Source organism: Apodemus sylvaticus, chromosome 15 (genome assembly GCF_947179515.1).
Source record: "Apodemus sylvaticus chromosome 15, mApoSyl1.1, whole genome shotgun sequence".
Classification (NCBI taxonomy): Eukaryota; Metazoa; Chordata; class Mammalia; order Rodentia; family Muridae; genus Apodemus; species Apodemus sylvaticus.
Window position 1 is genome coordinate 6578943 of NC_067486.1, and position 22908 is coordinate 6601850.

Sequence of the window (22908 nt, forward strand, 5' to 3'; positions counted from 1 at the left end):
GTGGATCCCCTGGACCTGGAGTTACAGGTGGCTGTGAGCCCTGCTGTGGGTCCTCTGGAAGTGCAGCTTGAGCCGTCTTCCCAGTCCCATTTTTATTTTAACTGGTGGAGAAGTGAAAGCAGGCAGCACACCCTGAACAGGCAATGCGCTCCTGAATTACATCCTAGACCCTCCGGTATTTTTGAGATAGGATCTCACCTCAGCCTGGTCTTGAATTTGCTGTGTAATCCAGTCTGACTGGAAAATAGGAATACTACTTGGGACTATGGTCATACCCTAAGCAAAACTGAGACATCTTGCATTGCGGGCATTACAGGTATGTGTCACCACACCTGTTTATATGATGCTGGGGATACAACTCAGAGCCTTATGTATTTAAGGCTAAATACTGTCCCAAATGAACTACATTCCCTAGTTCTGGAACAGATGCCTAAAAATGTTCCTTTCTGCCGCCCCTCTTGCTTGTTAGAGTGCATGCATAATCCCATACTCCAAAAAGAAACCTATTCAGTGAATAGTTACTGAGCACCTAAACCCTACACAAGAACTACAGGAGTTGCAGGATTCAGGATGTCATTTGTGACAGTTGCATGACACAAAAAGCTTTTGCTTTACTCTATCCAGGTAAAGTGTGTTTTTGCCTTCAATGTAGTAATATCTTGGACTTTACATCTTTCTTCAACTGCATTTATATTCTATAGGAAATGTGGTTTTTGAAGTTATGCTGAAAAATCCAAAGGTAGTACCTCTAAAGGAGATAAGTAAAGATTTACTCCCAAAACAAGCCTAAAATCTATTTGGATAGATGGAAAAATAATCATCAGGCTAAAATAGCTTTGCTTTGCGGGTACCCTACGGTAACAAGTACTGACTGGGCTCCTTGGACCTGTAACTTCTTAGGTCTTGGTTTCTAAACGTCTTGGAGTGCGTTCTCGACTCTGGGCAGCTGGCGAACAATGCTCAACTGCTGATATGCAAGAGGACCTTGCAGAATAGGCTGGGGGTTCCTATACCGGTGCTTTCACTGATGGCGAGGCGCTTGGGTTTTCGCTACCACAAACCGCAGCTAGGGAGGTCCGGACCTCAGCTCCAGGACGCCGGCAGAGTACCGCGTCAGCCCCGCCCTCTAGAATAAAGCCCTGCCCTCTGCCTCATCGGCCGCACTTTGATTGGTCCCTGCGGTGTCACGGTCTAGCCCTGTCCCGCCTCTGAGGTCCCCGTCCCGCCTACAGGGGTTATGCTCCACCCACGCAGGCCACTTGCTGTACTCCCATTGGCCCCTGCGGTGCGCACGGCGCCTCGGCCCCGCCCCACCGGCGCCCTGGCCTCGCGCCCGCCGCCGGCCCCCTGCTCCCGGCTGAGGTTGAGCGGGCCACAGCTTCCCGGGCCGACGCGCGCCCTCGACGTCCCTGCTCCCGTCTGGGCTCCGTGTGGACGTCGCAGGTAGCCGGGTGAGTGCGGTTGGCAAGCCTCGGGCTTCTGTGATCTGCCGATCGAGCGCGGGGCGCTGGCTCCGCAGGCCTGAGGTATGGTGGCGCCGCCCGTGTCGGTGCCAAGGAGCGCGCGGGCGATCGGCGGGCCCGGCCTGCGCCCGCGTCCTCTCGGCGACCCGTGGCCCTGACGCCGCCGTGACCCGCGCTCAGCTGAGGCAGGCCCCTCCGCCGCTCATCTCTTACTGGAGGCTGAGGAGGTCCCCAAGGCGACCGGTAGGGGGGATGAAGGTCCTGTGGGGGCGCTGCCGCAGCCGCCACCGAGGCCCCACGAGCGTCTGGGGACGAGCGACCCTCCCGTTTGCTCGGAGCCGTTGCCAGGAACTGTCCGTGTTGCCTTGACTTTCCCTTCCATCCTGCGAGCGCCGGGAGGAGAGGGACGGAAGTCTTTGGGAATTCATCCTAAGTGGCGAGTGGCCTTTTCAGAGAAGTAGCGCGGAGCGTGGTCGTTGTAGGCTAGGCCATTTTGGTTTTCAGCCAGTAAGTTGCTTTTCGAGTTCTCCACTGGAAGGTACTTGAGCCTGAGAGGTGGATAGATACTTGACCTTTCCGACCGTAGAGGCGGAGGGCTGGGCTCGCTCTTGCACCTCGCTGCTGCGGTGGGAGGAGGGGCGTGGGAATTCAAACCTCTCGCCCGAGTAGCTGTGCTCACTCTCAACAACTCCCCGCCCCGGACCCCCTGTGCATCCTTCGCTCTCCAACTCTTCACCCTGTTTGTACCACAAATCCCATTTCTAGATAATTCCAGGGGCGCTCGTTCCCACTTCTCATCCTTTCTCGCTTGTGTTTTCTGTGTACGGCTTCCAAAGAGGAGGGCCAAGCCATTTAACCCTTAACCCGAGCATAGCGTTCAAGGACTTCCTGATCCTAAAAATGAAACCCACAGGTTAATTTGCATAGCGATGCTGCAAGAAAAGCTGGTTTAGTTGGAGCATTGTGAGGATGTAGTTTTTCCTCTTCAGGAGACACACCCTTTGACCTCCCCTTTCTTCCTGTATCAGCTAGACTGCAGCCTTCGTGGCTTTGTTTGGTTTTTGTTTTCTAAATTCATTTCTGGTCCTTATTTGTCTTTTAATGTAATAAAACTAACATGATGTGTAAAACAATGTAAACATTGAAGAAGGGTATCAGGTAGAGCATTCAGACAATACAGAAACATCAAATAAAAAGTGAAATCCTGCCTGTAACCCCAGCACTTGGGAGGCAGAGGCAGGCGGATTTCTGAGTTCAAGGCCAGCCTTGTCTACAGAGTGAGTTCCAGGACAGCCAGGGCTTCACAGAGAAACCCTGTCTGGGGGGAGGGGGAGTGAAATCCTCCAACACACTGACACACCTTTAATCCCAGCACTCAGGCAGGTGAGGGCAGCCCCAGTCTACAGATCGTGTTCCAGGACAGCCAGGACTACACAGAGAAACCCTGCCTTGGAAAAAAGTGGGGGAGGGGGCTCCTCAAAATTCTCTCCTTTACTCTCCACTCTTTGTCCCCAGTTCTACTCCTAAGGAGGCCATCATCATAACATAATGTTATTTGGCAACAGATAATGAATACACATTTCCACATTGGTATATGTAGACTAATTTTTTTTTAATTAAAAAAAAAGTTGCTAAGAGGGCTGGAGAGATGGCTCAGAGGTTGAGTGCTCCCTGCTCTGACAGAGGACCCAAGTTCAGTTTCCTGAGTGAACTCACATTAGCCTCATAGCTCACCTGAACCTCACACTCCAGGGAACTCCATGACTTCAGCCTCTGTGGGCACCTGCACTCAGATGCACTCCACACAGGAACACATGCATACTGTCAATATACTGACAAGAATGTCAAAAGCCGTGTTTGTCGTTATTTGGATGTACTATAATGCCCTTTTGCTCTCTTGCTGATAGGCATTTTGTTTGTTTTGTTGGTACTTAACTCACAATAAAAAATTACATATTCTTTACTTATAGAGCAAGAAAAAAATTACAGTATCTGGAATGAATTTTCTCTAAGCTATACAAATCCTAATCATACCTTACTAATTTCTGCAGTTCAGCCTAAACCTTTGGAGGTTATACACTATATCTTCATCTTTATCAATAGGGAAGTGTTTGTTAAGTCCACTGTTAGTGCAAGGTCAAGTTTCCCAGAACCCACGTGACTATCTAAATAGCCTTACTACTGGAGAAGATAGAACTTCCTAGCTTGCGGTTGGTTTCCCTGTTTTATATCTTAAGTTCAAACTTGACTGGAAAGACAGAACAGTATGGTCACTATAGCTTCCAGGAAAAGGTGAAATGAACAGAATGGCTTGGGCTTGCCAGGCTTCTGAAGGGCCCTTTGTGAGGAAGTCAGGGGGTCGCACCATGTAGGACAGAGCCCTAAAACCCAAAGCTGGCCTTAGTCAGGGCATCTGGAGGGCTGCATACCAAGGCTGGAAGGACAGCAGCAGATACCATCATTTCTGTAGTTTTGTGTGTGTGTGTGTGTGGGGGGGGTTGTTTGTTTGTTTGGTTAGCTGGTTTTTCGAGACAGGGTTTCTCTGTGTAGCCCTGGCTGTCCTGGAACTCACCTGCCTCTGCCACCCAAGTGCTGGGATTAAAGGCATGTGCCACCACCGCCCGGCCATTTCTGCGTTTTTGTTCACGCAAAGCTGCTCTGCCTTCTCCAGGGTCCATCAAAGTCAGACCTGTCTGTGAGGCTAGGGTCCAGTGGGCCTCAGGGTTTGCAGGAGAAAGGCAGCAGCAGGCACTCAAGACAAGCCAGCCTGCCAATTGGAGAGAGGAATCTGGGCCGGGTTCCAGGGCCTTCAGCACAGGTTGAAGGCTGCCAGAGCAGCTGGGACCGAGTTCTGCTTCCATTTGGCCTGCTGTCCTCTGCCTCAGGGCACAGCTGGCTTCCTTAGCCTTCCTGCGTGGGCACTCTCCTGTAGCATGCATTAGGTTGAGAGCTTTACCCGCTCTAGTGGTGCTCAAAGGCTGTTGTTGGGTTTTGCTGAGAGGCGACCCGTTGGGAGCCCGTGGGCCCCGCTTCTGTTGAGTTCCTCAGGCTGACTGATATTTTTGGCTAATAGATTTTCTTCAGGTTCTGCAGCTTCGCAGCCCCCTGACCTGCTCCTGGGCTGCTGCTGAACGCTCCTCAGGCCTTGCCGCTCCCCAGCCGTCACAGAGAAGCCCCGCTTCTCTGTGAATTTAATGTGGCATGTGGCTCTGTTTTCATCCCCGAGGTTGGGTATTTGAATCCCTTGAACATAAACAATATGGAAGTATCGTCACTAGGAACCCTGGAAATATTTTGTTGTTATTTTCTCTGTAATCTCTCTTGTCATTTTTATGTGAACTTTTACTTCTGGTTTTCTGATTTCCTTTGTTTCCTGACATCCACCCTCCACACACATACACACATACACACAACTATAGTTTGCATGAGATGGTTTCTTATATTGTAGCCCAGGCTTGCCTCAAAGCGCTGTCTTTCTGCCTGATTCTCCCAAGTGCTGACTTTACAAGCAGGAGTACCATGCCTGACTGGTTTTTTATTTTGTTTTGTTTTGTTTTGTCTCTGTAATCCAGGTTAGCCTAAAACTTGCCCTAAAGTCCAGGCTGTACTTGGAATTACAGCTCTCCTGCTGTAGTCTTCACAATGCTAAGGATTACAGACGGGCACCTTAGTTGTCTGCTCTTACATGTATGTTATATGTTTGTGTGGTGCCTGGGAGGAGCAGAAAAGGAGTTTAGATCTCCTGGAATCGCAGTTTCAGATGGTTGTTAGTGGCACTGTGGGTGCTGGGAATCAAACCCTGGTCCTCTTAACCCCTGAGTGGTCTCCCCAGCCTCTGTCTTGCTTTCTTAACTCTTAGTTCTCAGTTTTTCTATTTGGATACTATGTAGTCTAGGCTGTCCTCAAACCTTTGCTTCTCCTGCCTTGGCCTCTGGAAGGCTGAGATTAGATCTGCCATTTGTTTGTTTGTTTGTTTCTCTAGACGGGGGTTTCTCTGTGTAGCCCTGGCTGTCCTGGAACTAGCTCTGTAGACCAGGCTGCCCTTGAACTCAGTGTTCTGCCTGCCTCAGCTTCCCGAGTGTTGGGATTAAAGGCCTGAATACTTTTGTTTTTCTTAACCACTCTGTATATCTTTCACAGTCAAAAGTTCTTGATACAAATAGTAATCTTTGATTGTGCTTAGAATAAAGCTAGGGGCTAAAAAAATGATTGCTGCCTCTGAGATGCGGTCAACACCTTTGGACTGTTTTATTGCCCCAGGCCATTATGTCAGTGGACCCCCCCATACCTATGATTTTGTACGGGCAGGTTCCCCAGGGAAGAGTTGTCTCCTTGGGAAGCACACCTGGTCACCAGTGTCCCAAGCCACACAAGGCCGAGACTTTGCACCCGCATGAAGTTTCTTATGTAGTTTTCCTTGGGATGCCTATCCCATCTATCCCGTAGGTACCATTAGTCCAGGCACAAGAGGTCAGAAACAAAGCCAGCCACCCACAGACTTCCCCGCACAGAAGTCACGGCTGCTGGCCGCATGGAGCAGAGGGGCCACATGCCTCCGTGCTTCTAATGTGCCCTGTTCTTTACCGCTGGGCCTCAGCTCTCACACCGGCTTGGCCTTGGCTTTGGCCATTCTTAAGTTTGCAAGTGGCTCCAGCTCCTGTCCTTTTGTTGTGTCTTCTCTTCTGTCCTTCCTGTTGGTGAGAGTGATTGTTAATTCACTGGTTTGTTTTTCTGAGCCAATTCTGGCCCACCTGCATCTGCCTCCCGAGTGCTCTGATTAAAGGTGTGCACCATCATGTTTAGGGGTTTGTTTGCTTGTTTGTTTGTTTATTTATGTATTTATTTACTGTGAAGCCGCAGAAGCAAGTGCAGGCCGCAGGAACGAGTGCAGTGAGGTGCTTATGTTCAGTCTTTTTTTTTTTTTTTAAGATTTATTTATTTTATGTATATGAGTATACTGTAGCTGTCTTCAGACACACCAGAAGAGGGCATCAGATCCTATTGCAGATGGTTGTGAGCCACCATGTGGTTGCTGGGATTTGAACTCAGAACCTCTGGAAGAGCAGTCAGTGCTCTTAACCGCTGAGCCATCTCTCAAGCCCAGCTTATGTTCAGTCTTACATCTTCCGTTTTTACCCAGAAACAGTCATAGTTTTTCTCAGCCTGAGAGTCCTGATGCTGAGTCAGGAGCAGCATACCTCAAAGCAGTTGTGTGTGCGCATGCATATGTGCGTGTGTTGTATGTTTGTGTTTATATGGAGGCTAGAGGGCGACACTAGGTATTCCTCTGAATTGTTCTCCACTTTATCTTTTTGCGACATGGTCTCTCATTGGATCAGAGCTTGCGGACTGGCTAGTCTGACTGTTGAGTGAGCTCAGGGACCACTTGTGTGGCGCTCTGAATGAGAATGGCCTCTGTAGACTCATGTATTCAAATGCTTTGATCTGCAGTTGGTGGAACAGTTTGGGAAGGATTAGGAGGTGTGGCCTTGTTGGAGGAGGTCTATCACTGCGGGGTGGGGGTGGGGTAGGGGTGGGCTTTGAGGTAGGTTCAGAAGCCCACACCACTCCCAGTTAGCTCTCACTGCCTCATGCTTTTGGATCAGATGTAAGCTGTCGGCTACTGCTCCATCGCCACGCCTGCCTGCCTGCTCGCTGTCATTGGAGACAGGGTTTCTCTGTGTAGTCCTGGCTGTCCTGGAACTCACTCTGTAGACCAGGCTGGCCTCAAACTCAGAAATCCGCCTGCCTCTGCCTCCCAGAGTGCTGGGATTACAGGTGTGCGCCCCCACCGCCCGGCCGATTGAACGCCTTTTGAAACAACTTGCCTTGGCCATGGTGTCTCATCACAACAATAGAAAGTAAATGAGAGAGCCTGTTCTGCTCTTCTACGAGTTACAGGCCACCACACCCGCATTTTATGTGGTCTCTGGGGATCCAAACTCCGGTCCCCATCAGGCACTTTCCCCACTGAGTCACCGGTCCAGTGTTCATTCTCACTTTCTGAGGGAAGTGTTGCCATTACCCAGTTCCTGTACAGGAAGACGGTAGCTTATGGAGCTTACAGCTGAAGCTGCTGTGGCACAGCTAGTCCCGGAACCCAGGAGCCTGTCCATGTGGCAGCTGTAGTGAGCCCAGGTCAGTGGACATGCCAGGCTCCTGCTGTCAGCCACCTGCAGCAGATACTGCTGTCTTCTTGCTTCCATGGGCACCAGCTGTACACACAGTTTACAGAGACATGCAGACAGAACACCCATACACATAAAATGCATTTTGTTACATAGACATTGAAAGAACAGTAAAATAAACACTGTTAACATTTGCCACTTCTATGTTATTATTACTTTTTTCTGAAATTAAGAGTATCATTCAGCCAGGCTGTGGTGGCGCACGCCTTTAATCCCAGCACTTGGGAGGCAGAGACAGACGGATTTCTTAGTTCAAGGCCAGCCTGGTCTACAGAATGAGTTCCAGGACAGCCAGGGCTACACAGAGAAACCCTGTCTCAAAAAACAAAAAACAAAACAAAACAAAAAGAATATTATTCTGTAGCCCAGGCTTTCCTTGAACTCTATATATGTCAGGTTGGCCACAAACTTGAAGTAATCCTTCCTCACCCTTCCAAGTGCTAGGCTTCCAGACATGAGCCACCACACCCAACTATTTTGCTCTTGGTATTACTAATAATTTTTAAAGATTTATGTTAATTTTAAATATGTGTACATGTACGTGTATGTATGGGTGTGTGAGTGTTCACTAGTGTCGCTGTGGAGTCTAGAAGAGGGAATTGGCTCTCCTGGAGCTGTTGTGAACCACAGGGTGCTGGGGACTCTCTGCAAGAGCAATACATGCTCATGTCCACTGAGCCATCTCTCCAGCCCCTGTTATTATTTTGCTTAACTCAAGTATGCTGCTAACATTGATATTTAACCTGTAAATATGTCAGTTTGTGTGTTTTAGGGCTGCTGTACCCAGGCCTGTGATGGGGTAGTAGTAGTCCTGGTAACTCTGATTTTTTTTCTTCTGTTATTGTCTTTTTTTTTTTTTTTTCCAGACAGGGTTTCTCTGAGTAGCCCTAACTATCCTGGAACTCACTCTGTAGACCAGGCTGGCCTTGAACTCACAGAGATCCAGCTGCCTTAGCCTCCCAAGTGCTGGGATTGAAGGCGTGCATCACCACTGGGCCTGTTGTCTTAAAGGCTCCATAGTCTGCACTAACCTCCTTTGTCTGCAGGCCGTGTACTCACTCAGGCCTGGGTTCTGTCCTGAACAAGCATTCTTCCCTTTCACCGTATCCTTTGGGTAATGGTTCCATGTCTTCTTGTTTGTACTAGACGCACTCAAGAGAGGCACTTGTCCAATTCCCCTAGCTCTGGGTACTTGTATCCCCGCTATTGGGGACTCCAGCAGCAGGACGGCGTGAGCCCAGGGATTCCTGGGAAGCCTGGGTAATACAGCAGACTCGGCGGGCAGGGTGGTGGGTCTACCAGACTGCTTTTATAAGGTTGCTGATGTCATTTATGAGGGCCATAGTCATGGCCTAATCTAACCATAGGCATCCATCTCTTAATCCTGTCAGGTTGGCTGAGAATTGAGGTTTTTAACGTTTGAATTTGGGGTACACAAATGTTAGCAATTTTCTCTACCGTCTCCCGTTCTCACATCAAAGGGGATGGGTGTGTGATGTCCTTTAATGCTGGACCCAGGATGCCTTAAAGCCCTGCTTTAAACTGCGCAGTAAAGCTTTCAGTAGTTAGATTGGCCTGTTAGTAATGTTAACATAGATGAGATGAAGGATGGGGTCCTGTTAGTAATGCTAACGTAGATGAGATGAAGGATGGGGTCCTGTTAGTAATGCTAACGTAGATGAGATGAAGGGTGGGGTCCTGTTAGTAATGCTATCGTAGATGAGATGAAGGATGGGGTCCTGTTAGTAATGCTAACGTAGATGAGATGAAGGATGGGGTCCTGTTAGTAATGCTATCGTAGATGAGATGAAGGATGGGGTCCTGTTAGTAATGCTAACGTAGATGAGATGAAGGATGGGGTCCTGTTAGTAATGCTAACGTAGATGAGATGAAGGATGGGGTCCTGTTAGTAATGCTATCGTAGATGAGATGAAGGATGGGGTCCTGTTAGTAATGCTAACGTAGATGAGATGAAGGATGGGGTCCTGTTAGTAATGCTAACGTAGATGAGATGAAGGATGGGGTCCTGTTAGTAATGCTAACGTAGATGAGATGAAGGATGGGGTCCTGTTAGTAATGCTAACGTAGATGAGATGAAGGATGGGGTCCTGTTAGTAATGCTAACATAGATGAGATGAAGGATGGGGTCCTGTTAGTAATGCTATCGTAGATGAGATGAAGGATGGGGTCCTGTTAGTAATGCTAACATAGATGAGATGAAGGATGGGGTCCTGTTAGTAATGCTAACGTAGATGAGATGAAGGATGGGGTCCTGTTAGTAATGCTAACGTAGATGAGATGAAGGATGGGGTCCTGTTAGTAATGCTAACGTAGATGAGATGAAGGATGGGGTCCTGTTAGTAATGCTATCGTAGATGAGATGAAGGATGGGGTCCTGTTAGTAATGCTAACGTAGATGAGATGAAGGATGGGGTCCTGTTAGTAATGCTAACGTAGATGAGATGAAGGATGGGGTCCTGTTAGTAATGCTAACGTAGATGAGATGAAGGATGGGGTCCTGTTAGTAATGCTAACGTAGATGAGATGAAGGATGGGGTCCTGTTAGTAATGCTAACGTAGATGAGATGAAGGATGGGGTCCTGTTAGTAATGCTATCGTAGATGAGATGAAGGATGGGGTCCTGTTAGTAATGCTAACGTAGATGAGATGAAGGATGGGGTCCTGTTAGTAATGCTATCGTAGATGAGATGAAGGATGGGGTCCTGTTAGTAATGCTATCGTAGATGAGATGAAGGATGGGGTCCTGTTAGTAATGCTAACGTAGATGAGATGAAGGATGGGGTCCTGTTAGTAATGCTAACGTAGATGAGATGAAGGATGGGGTCCTGTTAGTAATGCTAACGTAGATGAAATGAAGGATGGGGGTCCGTTTTTTTTTTTTTTTAAGATTTATTTATTATATGTAAGTACACTGTAGCTGTCTTCAGATACCCCAGAAGACAGTGTCAGATCTCATTAGGGATGGTTGTGAGCCACCATGTGGTTGCTGGGATTTGAACTCAGGACCTTTGGAAGAGCTCGTAACGACTGAGCCATCTCTCCTGCCTCGATGGGTCCTTTGAAGCACCTATATTACATTGCTCTTGAAGACTGTCAGCTTACTGCGGGATGTCTAGACTTGGAACCCTAGGGTGGCCTGTAGGTAATGCAGTGCGTGGAGACAAAATTTGCTCATCACGAGTTAGAGAAACTTTCTAAATTGGAGAGTTTAAAAAATAGGTTCCCCAGCACGTCTCCTCCTACGCTTCTGTGTTTAAAGGATGGGTTCCAGTGACTTCTCCTGCCAGCCTTAAATTACTCACAGTGAATTTAGACAATTACTGTTGGTTTTCTATCAGTCCACGAGGTTCTGGAGGACAACAGCTTTGGGAAGAAGGCTTACCACCTGCTGCAGTTGGGCGGTCACCTACAGGGACAAGGGGAAAATGACATGAGTGCATAAAAGCTGCTTACATCATAGCAGTGGGGACGCAGACAGCAGAGACAGGCCAGTTCCTACCCCTCCCAATAATGACCCAAACTGTCAGGGTTTCAGGGAGGGATGAGTTAGCTAATTATAATTTGTAAACTAAAAAATGGGCTGCCTTGTCTGGCCTCAGTGGGAGAGGATGCCCCAGCCGTGCCTTGTAGAGACTTGAAGTGCCAGGGCGGGGTGGGGGATATGCATAGGGGGTACTGCTCAGAGAATGGGAGGGTGGAAGGATTTGGGGAGGGGGTGACCAGGATGGGGGCAGTGCGTGGGATGTAAAATGAGTAAGTTAAAAAAAATGTGGGGCTGGAGAGGGTGCAGTCAGTGAAGTATCTGTCACAGAAGTGTTAACTCCTGCAGTCAGATGCCCAGCACTCAGGGTGACAGCCAGGGTGACAGTCTGAGTCTGTAACCCTAACACAGAGAGGAGGCAGTGGGTCCCAAGCTCCCAGTCCAGTGACAGAGCATCTCAAAACACAAGGGTGGGAAGTGATAAAGAGACACATACCACACACACACACACACACACACACACACACCACACACACACACCACATACACGCACACCACACACACACACACCACATACACGCACACCACACACACACACACACACCACATACACACACACCACACACACACACACACACACCACATACACACCAGACACACACACACACACACACCACACCATACACCACATACACACACACACACCACACACACACACACCACACACACACCACATACACACACAACATACACACCACACACACACCACATACACACACACACATATACCACATACACCACACACACACACACACACACACACACACACACACACACACACGCCACATGCACACACACACACGCCACATACACATATAACACACACACATTCTCACACACACCACATATACACACCCCACACACACACATACACACCACACACACAACACATACATATACCACACACACACAAACCACACATACATACCACACACACCACATACACATACCACACACACACACCACACCATCCACCACACACACCACACACCACACATACACACACACACATACCACATACCACATACACACAACACACATACACACCACATACGCATACCACACACACAGCACACTCTCACACACACACACACACACACACGTACATATACTACACATACACAAACCACACATACATACCACACACACCACATACACACACTCCATACACATACCACATACACACACTCCACGCACACATGCCACACATACACGTCACATACACACTACATGGAAGACCCTAGTGACAAAGACTAAGAGTTCCTGATCCTTGCCCCTCCCATACCCCATGCTCCTCCCCACAGGAGGCGTTTATTTGTCCTTACCTAATGGTTCTCAACCTGTCTGTGCCTCAGCCCTTCAATATTCCTGTTGTGCTGACCCCAACCATAAAAGGACATTTACTGTTACTTCATAGTTGTATGTTTGCTACTGTTGTGAATTATAGTATAAATATCTGTGTTTCCGATGGTCATAGTGAGCCCTGTGAGAGGGTTGTTTGACACCCATGGGGTGGAGACCTACAGCTTTAGAGGTGGGAGTTTTTGTGCTATTTAATACCATTGCATAAACACACCCACTCTGGGCTGCAGTAACCCAGGGAAGACAGGAAATAGAGGAGAACTCCAATCTGTCGTGTGACCACAATTTCTCCCAAGATGTGGCTGCATCTCCACGGAGGCTCTGCAAGGTCCATGTCTGACTCCTCTCTAGCCAGCTGGCTTCGGGTGTGTTCTGTGTGTTTCCCCTGCATGTCCTGAGGTTGTGTCACATTGACACTAACTCTGTGAGCACTCCAGTTTTGACCAGTGGTCTCTCACTGGGCGCTCAGCCAGGAAGCCTGTCGGCATTCCTACTTGTCGATGATATTTTAGACACATACATTATAAATCTGTTCCTTGGGTTGTCCAGTGCAACCTCAGAATCCGTCTCCTTCTCTTCCTGTTTAACGTGCAGATGCCTGAGTTCCTCCTCCCACCCCATGCAGCCGCTACCAGAAGTACTTCCAGGTTACAGACCCGACCCTGGCACTTGCGCACCTCTTTCGGTTTCCTGTTGCGTAGAGCAAGGATCTGTAAGCTGTAACTGTGGGCGCTGCCGCCTGTTCACCTGGGTTTCTGTTTTAAGGTTTATTTGGGGCCAGGGAAGATGGCTTAGAGGTTAAGAACACTTACTGCTCTTTCTGTCAGACCTGGGTTCAGTTCCCAGCACCCACATAGTGGCTCACAGCTACCTGTAGCCCCACATCCAGGGCAGCTGATGGTCTCTTTGTACCTCTGCGGGATCCTTCATACATGTGCACCATGCATGCACTCAGGCACATACATGTACACGTGACATAACGTTTCAACAATTGTAAAGGTTTATTTATTTTTATTTTATATATGAGTACTTTTGGGCATACTTGTACCACGTGTGTTCATGGATGGGGTCTGGGGGCAGAGCGAGTGTCAGACCCACTCTTCTAGAACGGAGTCACAGGCGGTAAATGTTGATGAAGTAGAGCTTCCTTCAGGTGAGGGTGCGGGTTCCCTACTCAGATGCTTGCTGATCTCCCGGGGCCTCGTGTCCCAGGACCTTTCTCCTGAGAGGGCTTCAGCTGGCTTCCCCGTCGCGGCCAGTGAAGCCCAGAATCTTTAGTGAGGTCCGTGCTAATCCGGGGAGCTGCCTTTCCCATCACCTGTCAGCGTCTTTGGTACCAGTGACTCTTCCTCGTTTGGATCCAGCTTCCTTTGTCTTTGCTGCACCTCTCTGCATCTTTGATGTCATCATTGCCACGTCCCTCTGTCCTCCCCCCACGCCTGGCCCATGTGATTTAAGACCAGGAGGGTCACAGATCAGCGTGTGGAAATAACTACAGTTTCTGCTTCTGGAACGACTTCCAACAGCACTATGGGAAATGCGTTTGAGGATGAGCTTTGTGGAGAAGGAAGTTCACCTTGTGTAGCCTTCAGGTCTTGTTTCACATTGCAGTGACCTTGCTGATGTGTGGCTTCTCTCTAGTTTATATTGAATCTTCCACTAACACCTGCAGGATATCTTGCTCAAAGTGCTCAAAAGCCCTCTGTTGTACCAGGTACAAGACTTTGGCTGCTTGGTCACCTTGGTTTTGAGAGACTAGGCTTGTACTTTGTTAGGTGTGCCTGGAAGCCCCGTGGGTTTACACCTCCTTTGTCTTGGTGGAACCAAGCCCCAGTATTTCCCGTGCAGTGAGCAACAGCCAGTCTCCTCTGCATTCGTTCAGCCAGCAACTGTTCTTCCTGATGGTGTTCGTGGGGCGTCAGGGGTTAGTCAGGGTATTGGAGGCAGTTTACACTGAGTTGTTTGGGATTATCCCCATGACTTACTCTTTCCCAAGATTTCCCACCTCAGTGTCCAGTGTCCTGGAATCTCATACTAGTAAACTCCATGGTTTTCTTGTGTTTCCTAAACTGGGAGTGGAGACTTTGGGGTTGGGGTGGAACTGTATTAAAAATGAATCCAGTTCACTGAGTTTTCTTGCTCGTAAGGTTGAGTCTCCTTCAGGTTCTTTGGAACCTGCTGCTTCCAAGCACTTTGGAAGTGTCTGGAGACTTTGGAGAACTGCTTTGGAGAAGCACTACCCAGTGTTTGGGGTTTTGTTTGTTTTTGAAACAGGGTTTCTCAGTAGGTTTAGCTGTCCTGGAATTCAAGGTTACAGTTGGCTGGCTAGCCTCAGATTCAGAGATCCACATTTCTTTGCCTTCTGACTGCTAGGATTTAAGGCACACACCACTTCTACCCAGCTTCAGTGTTGGTTTGTTTGTTTTTTACTTTTTATTGATTCTCTGTAAATTTCACACTGTGCACCCCAATCCTACTCATCTCCCGTCCGTTTGTACTCTCCACCCTTGCAAGCTCGCCCCCGAAGGAAAACAAGTCTCACTGTGGAGGCTGTAACATGTGACAGTGTGTCCCACAGTACACTCTTCGGTCCACACTGCTTTACTTTCAAATGTTCATTTACTTGCAATGAGTCATTGGTCTGGTTCGAGGCTCTGGCTTCTGTTACTCATCATTACTAGATCCTCATGGGATCTATTTCTCTCCTATATATATCTGGATTATCTCCTATATGGAGGTCCCGAAGCTTTGGCTCTGCAGGGCTGGCCCCTTCACATGCTCCAGCAGATCATAGATGGGTAGATGCTGGGGCGGGCCAACTCAAACCCCCATCTAGGCCTTAGTGGTAGCTGAGCTGGTCAGCCCAGCAGCTCTCCTGCACCAGGCTACCAGGGCGAGCTCTCTAGCACTGCCCCAGCTGGCTCGCCCAGTGCCGAAGCTAGCAAGGGGCACAAATCAGGGCCCGCTCACCGTGCCCACAGCAGCAGGGCGCAGGGTAGGGGCAGGGTCCACTCTCCCAAATGCTGCGGCTACTGAGGGGCAGGGCCAGCTCTCTTGTCTGTTGTAGTAGTGAGGGGGATGAGGAAGGGAGGTATCTCTCCCTCATCCACACCACCACACAGTAGACAAACGGTGGGCCAGCTCCTCACATGCACTCCCTCGGAGCTGGCTGGCTGACCCTGGCCTCCACCCTCAGGGTCGGCTCTGCTGTGCTGCCCAGGCAAGGTGCAGGCAGGGCTGGCTCTCACAAGGGTTACAGCTGGCAGTGGGTAGTGTGGACAAGTCTACACAGCCCTCAGATATCAGCGTGGCTCCAAGTGGCAGTCTAGACCAGGGATGTCCATCCGGCCTTTGTTGGTAACAGATACCCGCTGCTGCAGCGCCACAGACTCAGATGTGACTTTCCCTGGCAGCAAGGGCCAGGGCCACCGTAACCCTAGGTGGCATCGCCGGCTCCTCACATCAGGCTATTCCTCACTACCCAAGAGTCTCCAGTTTCTCCTCTCTTGATTGTTCATGCATCCTTCTATTTCTCTTTCTGTTCCATCTGTCCTCCACTTACTTGCTTATCTTGGTGTCTGGGGTTGTCTCGGGTGTGATCTGCCCGTCCAGGGCCGTGTAGAGCAGGACTGGGGGTTGTCTTAGACTCACAACTCTTATTTTATCCTGTTGGTACAGAGATCTTTCTTTTCTTGAAGTCTTGTTTAAACACAAAACAGAGGAGGTGGCCATAGTCCACCCAGCTTCCATGTTTTAAAGTAAGGGTTTTGTTTTGTTTTGTTGGTTCTCTTAGAAGTGATATGGTTCTGAATCTCCTGTTGGGGTATAGTCTTTTTGTTTTTATTTTAGCATTTATGCTGTTCTCTTTCATCTATCTATCTATTTATTTTTGTTGTTGTTTTGAAATGGTCTTACTATAGACCTCTGGCTGAACTCAGCAATCTGGCTGTTTCTGTCTCCTGAGCTCTGGGACCAAAGGCCTGTGCCCTTGTGGACAAGTATATGCACCCCCGTGGGCGAGTACGGGTGTCCCCCCACCCCGTGGGCTAGTGTATGCCTCTGTGGGCGTGTATGCTACATTTTTAACAGTTCTTCGTTCCCACTGTTTCTCTCCTTCATTTGCTATTGCTGTAGATTAACCTCAGAACCTAGAGGCTTCAAGTGCCTTTTGTTTTACTTAGTAGGTTCTGTGGGTAAAGACTTTGGCAAGGCCCAGCCAAGGCAGTGTGTCTCTGCGCCCTCCATCTGGCACCTCACTTGGGAAGGCGACGCCCGCCCATCTACAAGCATCTTTACTCTGAACCTTGAGGCTGTTGGCAGGAACTCGGCTACAACTGTGGTTTCCTCACAGCATGGTGCCTTTGGAGCTTTTCCGGCCGCTCACCCAGGACGCAGGCGCCAGTGGCTACAGAACAGGTGGAAGCTGCAGTGCTTGCTGAGACCTAATCTTAGGAGTCACACAGTGGGCCTTCCTCCATTTTGGCTGACCAATCTTTTATTTTATCAAATTCCAGAAGTGGGAAAAATTATAGTATAGGCCTGACTAGACCACTCAAATTCAAGGTTTCCTCTGGATGAAAGGCATGTCAAAGAACTTATAGATAGATAGCCTTTTTAGTTTTGTTTTCGTTTTGTGGTGCGGATGATTAAAGCAATTTCTCCTCCCTTCTTGCCTGTTTTCTACCTCTTGCCTACCACCTGCAAAGGCTAAAACCAAAATGACCGTTTAAAAAGTAGCAGCTCCCCCTGGTGTCCAAGCACAGTCCTACATACCAATAGGTGTTAGTTTGCCTTTGTGTGTGTATGTGTGTGGGGAGGGTATTTGTTTTGTGTTTCAGACAGGGTCTCAGTATGCTGTCCTGGCTGTCTTGTCAATAGGCACTTTTTGAAATGTAGTTTTTCTTAACTATAGTAGGTAAGAACTTAAGTCAATTCAGGATTAAAAGTCTTAAAGGAATAAAGTGTTTTATTACTTATTTTATTTTGAGACAGGGTCTCACTGGAGCCCTGGCTGGTCTACACCTTGCAATGTAGACCAAGCTGGCCTGGAACTCAGAGATCTGCCTGCTTCTACTTCCCAAGTGTTGGAATTAAAAGCATTTCCTAGGGCTGGGGAGGTGGCTCAGTGGTCACGAAATTATACTGCTTTTCCAAAGGACCCAAGTTTAGTTCCCAGCACCTGTGTCAGGTGGCAGACCACTCTAATTCCAGCTCTAGGGGATCATGCCTGTTCTCCTAGCATCTGTGGGCACCCCCCCACACACCCCACACATACACATACATACACATAAATAAAAGTAAATCGCTTTTAGAAAGCATTTGCTTAGGCTGATTGTTTTTTGTCTTTTGGTTTCTAGGAACCATTGTTTAATGAGAACTCCATGCGTCCAGAGTAAAGATGGCGGGCTTCCTGGATAACTTCCGCTGGCCGGAGTGTGAGTGTGTAGACTGGAGTGAGCGCAGGAACACTGTGGCCTCCGTGGTCGCAGGGATATTGGTAAGGAGATGGACATTCTGGTGGCGTCTCGACTCTGCACTCAGTGTCCATAAATGGTGAACAGCCTTCCAGAACTGTTCCACCGCGGTCAAGGATAGGTGATGTTGTACACAGCCTAGCGGGGCTCAGTCTGTTTGGGGGAGTAGGTGTGGTATGGTCCAGGTTGGCTTGTACTTGCTGACCTTCAACCTCTGCCTCTCAAGTGCTGGGATTACAGGCATTTGATGTTACATTTGGTTTTGTGCGGTGCTGGGGATTAATGTTCTCTAAGCAAGCACTTCACCAGTTGAGCTGCGATTCTAGCCCCACGGGCTGGATTTACTTGATTTTGAGAATGACTTAGATTTGAGTTCTTTGCTTCAGTTTCAGCATTTATCACAGCCTTTTCAATTTAGTGAAACAATATTTGTAAGTACTTCATGGTCCTCCCACCTCAGAATTTGATGTCGCTCAGAGGCACTGTGACTCACTGAGGACAAGGTTATGTAGACAGTGGTTGTGTAGACACCTCAGGCTTTGTTAGCACTGAAACCACAGCACTGGAGACACAGTAAAGAAGTTTGTGGAGGAAACTTTTCTGTTTCATTTTAAGACAGGGTCTTATGTAGCCCAGGCTGGCCCCAAGCTCACTGTCCTCAGTCGGCCTTGAGGACCAGGATTGCAGATGTGAACCACAGGGTGGGTTTGTTTACCCTTCTTCCTGTTTGATTTACTTAAAGTATTTTTTATTATGATAAATATTAAGACTATAAAAGAAACTAGTGCCAGGTGGTGGTGGCGCACACCTGTAATCCCAGCACTTGGGAGGCAGAGGCAGGTGGATTTCTGAGTTTGAGGCCAACCTGGTCTACAGAGTGAGTTCCAGGACAGCCAGGGCTACACAGAGAAGCCCTGTCTTGAAAAAACCAAATCCAAAAAACCAAAAAAAAAAAAAAAAAAAAAAAAAAAGAAAAGAAAAAAAGAAAAAGAAAAAAAAGAAAAAGAAAAGAAAGAAACTAATTGTACCAGCACCTCTCACTTGCAAACTGGTCATCTAGCTTCACAAATGTTTCGTTTCATTTAATTATTTTGGGCCAAGGTCTTCTGTAGCTGAGGGACCCACTTAGCTCCCAGTCCTGCCTCTGCTTCCTGTGCACTGGCTCGCAGATGGGACCCACCATAACTGACTTACGTCAGTTGGCTGCTAGTGTTGTTTTGTAAATCATGACCTGACCCGGCTTATATTCTGTGGCCATTTTGTTCTGCCTCTAAGGCAGAAAAGACCAGTTACTAGATAGCGATTTGTTGATTTATTCAGTGATCTACTCAAAGCTAGCTCGTGTTGTCCGTTTGTCAAGCATGACTTCACTGGCTACCGGGAACAGAGTGACCTGGAGCAATAGCTGAAAAATCCGATCGTTGCCCCTAACAACCTGCTGGCTGCCACATGTGCTCTGCAAAATCTCTGCTTGCTGGCCTACCTGCCCAGCTGTGGCTTTAGAGTATGAAGTGAGAACAGACTGGACCCGGGATTGTGGGCTTTCTGCAGTTGTTTTGGCTTCTGTACACCCACGACATCTCTCTTCCATCCCGATGGTGTCAGAGTGCTCATTCTAGAAAGACTCCGGCAGCACCTTTACCATAAGTTGAAAATACCTTTCATCTTTTCTATTTTCCTAATATGTAACCCCTGCCCTTGCTTTGGGAAAGGATCTTGTTGTATAGCCTAGAAGAAGGCTGCGGGGAGCCAGGGAGCGGGTTGGGGTAGGGTGGGGGCAAGGAGGCTGCTGCGCAGGTCACCGGTCATGATGGCAGAGGAAGGAACTGAGCCAGCGCAGTACTTGAGTCTTTCTCAGGTCGACAGGGCGTTCCACATCCTGACTTACACAGAAAGGGGAAACCAAGGATGCGAGGTTTCACAGGCCAGCCTGCAAACACAGGGCAGGAGCCCTCATCTTGTTTGTGTAGGGGTGGCAGGCCATTGGGGAGCGGGTACTGGGACTTTCATCCTGCCATCTTGGCTCTGCAGTTTTTTACAGGCTGGTGGATAATGATTGACGCAGCGGTGGTGTATCCTAAGCCTGAGCAGCTGAACCACGCGTTCCACACGTGTGGAGTGTTTTCCACGCTGGCCTTCTTCATGTGAGTGTGATGGGATTCTCAATTCAGCATTCCTTTTCGAAAAATAGTCCTCTTTGACCTTTAGTGGTTTTTAAACAACTTCTAAACTTTATTGATAGACTCGCCTTTACTATGATGAATTTATTTCCCTTTTTTTTGTTTGTTTGTTTGTTTGTTTGTTTTTTGGATTTGGTTTTTTCGAGACAGGGTTTCTCTGTATAGCCTTGGCTGTCCTGGAACTCACTCTGTAGACCAGGCTGGCCTCAAACTCAGAAATCTGCCTGCCTCTGCCTCCCAGAGTTCTGGGATTACAGGCGTGCACCACCACCACCCAGCTATTTTCCTTTTCTTAAAAGTCTTTTTTATAAATTTTATGTGTACAAATTTTTTTTTTCTTTTTTGGTTTTTTCAAGACAGGGTTTCTCTGTGTAGCCCTGACTGTCCTGGAACTCACTCTGTAGACCTGGCTGACCTTAAACTCAGAAATCTGCCTACCTCTGCCTCCCAAGTGCTGGGATTACAGGCGTGCGCTGCCACCACCACCCGGCGTTGTGTACAAATGTTTAAGAAGAAAAAAGAAAAAAGTTAAAAGACACCCATAAGACCTTAAAGGGATGTAATCAAGAGAAATGGAACTTCAGACTGACTTCCTCTGTGACAGTCTCACCTTCTGCGCAGCACGAGAGAAAGAGTGTTCTAGGGAAAGCCGAGCACCTGGACCTAGGTCCAGGGACCCGGGTCCTAGAGAGCAGCTGTGCCCCACGGGATTGGGTCCTAGAGAGCAGCTGTGCCCCATGGGATTGGGTCCTAGAGAGCAGCTATGCCCCACGGGATTGGGTCCTAGAGAGCAGCTGTGCCCCACGGGATTGGGTCCTAGAGAGCAGCTGTGCCCCACGGGATTGGGTCCTAGAGAGCAGCTGTGCCCCACGGGATTGGGTCCTAGAGAGCAGCTGTGCCCCACGGGATTGGGTCCTAGAGAGCAGCTATGCCCCACGGGATTGGGTCCTAGAGAGCAGCTGTGCCCCACGGGATTGGGTCCTAGAGAGCAGCTATGCCCCACGGGATTGGGTCCTAGAGAGCAGCTATGCCCCACGGGATTGGGTCCTAGAGAGCAGCTATGCCCCACGGGATTGGGTCCTAGAGAGCAGCTATGCCCCACGGGATTGTGTCCTAGAGAGCAGCTGTGCCCCACGGGATTGGGTCCTAGAGAGCAGCTGTGCCCCACGGGATTGGGTCCTAGAGAGCAGCTGTGCCCCACGGGATTGGGTCCTAGAGAGCAGCTGTGCCCCACGGGATTGGGTCCTAGAGAGCAGCTATGCCCCATGGGATTGTGTCCTAGAGAGCAGCTGTGCCCCACGGGATTGGGTCCTAGAGAGCAGCTGTACCCCTCAGGACCTGAGTCCTGCTGACTTTTGCTGTTGTCAATGCTTCCAAGAAAGAAAAAGTGTCATGGGGTGGAAGAGAGGGCACAGTGCCTCGGGACACTGACTGCTCAGGAGAATCGTACAGATTCAATTCCTAAGCACTCAAGAAGCAACTCATAACTGAAAACTCCAGTTATAGGGAATCTGATGCTCCCTTCTGCCTCCACAGGCATCAGGCACACATGCAGTGCACATATTCAGACAAAACACTCTCCCACAATAAACAAACAAACAAACAAACAAACAGGAAAGTCTACTTTTGGAACTGAAAAATATAATTCTGAAATACAAGGACAAATGGTACATGATTCTGTGACTAAAATCTATACTCATTCTTTTTTTTTTTTTTAACTTTGTTGTTGTTGTTTGTTTGTTTTTCTGAGACAGGGTTTCTCTGTGTAGCCGTGGCTGTCCTGGAACTCACTCTGTAGACCAGGCTGGCCTGGAACTCAGAAATCAGCCTGCCTCTGCCTCCCAAGTGCTGGGATTACAGGCGTGCGCCACCACTGTCGGGCACTCATTTTTAATTATATAAAAGAAAGAATGTCGAGATGGCAAGACGGTTCAGCAGGTGAAGGGGCTGCACGAGCCTGTAGCTCTGAGTCTGATCCTCAGAACCTACTTAAAGGTGGAAGAAGAGAGCCCACTCCACAAAGTTGTTTTCTTATTGCCCCATTATATACACACGTGCACACTCAGTGGTACATGTCAAAGACACAGATACATATCCACACACACACACACAAACACACACAGACATGCACGCATGCTCATGCTCACACACACAAAATTTAAAGCCCCAAACAACTTTTCATTTTTTGAGACAGTGTCTCATTATGTAGCCCTGGCTGTCCTGGAACTTGCTCTGCAGATCCAGCGTTCCTCGAACTCAGAGATCCACCTTCTCTGCCCCTCAAGGGCTGGGATTAAAGGTGTGTCCCACCACACCTGGCCTAACAGTTTTGTTTTATTTATGTGTTTATTTATTGATTCATTTATTTTGAGATGTGGTCTCTCTCTGTTGCCCTACTAGAACTTGCAATGTAAACCAGAAAGTTTATATTATGAAAGATAAGACTACTCACTATCCATTCAAACTACAAGTGAGCAAGCACCCCTTCTGTTGGCACGCCTTGCTCCCTCCCTCTTCCTCCCCTCTGCCCTCCCCTCTCCCTCCTTCTCCCTCCCTCCCCATTTCTCTCTCAGTTTAACCCACAGCCTTATGCATACTAAGAATGTGCTTTGACACTAAGCTATACCCCAATGATCATTTATTATTTTAAACAATTTTTTGAATAATTTTTATTTTCAT

General features: G+C 48.5%; 1 protein-coding gene across 2 annotated transcripts in view; it reads left to right on the forward strand.

The window, feature by feature from the left end:
* The first annotated feature begins 1352 nt into the window (after positions 1 to 1352).
* Positions 1353 to 22908, forward strand: part of Tmem50b (transmembrane protein 50B) — a 38422-nt gene continuing 16866 nt past the window's right edge. Inside the window, exons 1-3 of one of the 2 annotated variants that reach the window (XM_052158997.1) lie at positions 1353 to 1451; positions 17933 to 18072; positions 20081 to 20193. In XM_052158997.1, the coding sequence (XP_052014957.1) occupies positions 17974 to 18072; positions 20081 to 20193 (212 nt within the window). In that variant the 5' untranslated portion in view covers positions 1353 to 1451; positions 17933 to 17973. Of the gene's footprint in view, positions 1452 to 1865; positions 1971 to 17932; positions 18073 to 20080; positions 20194 to 22908 lie in introns of those variants that run through there. The other variant, XM_052158998.1, reaches the window with a different exon arrangement.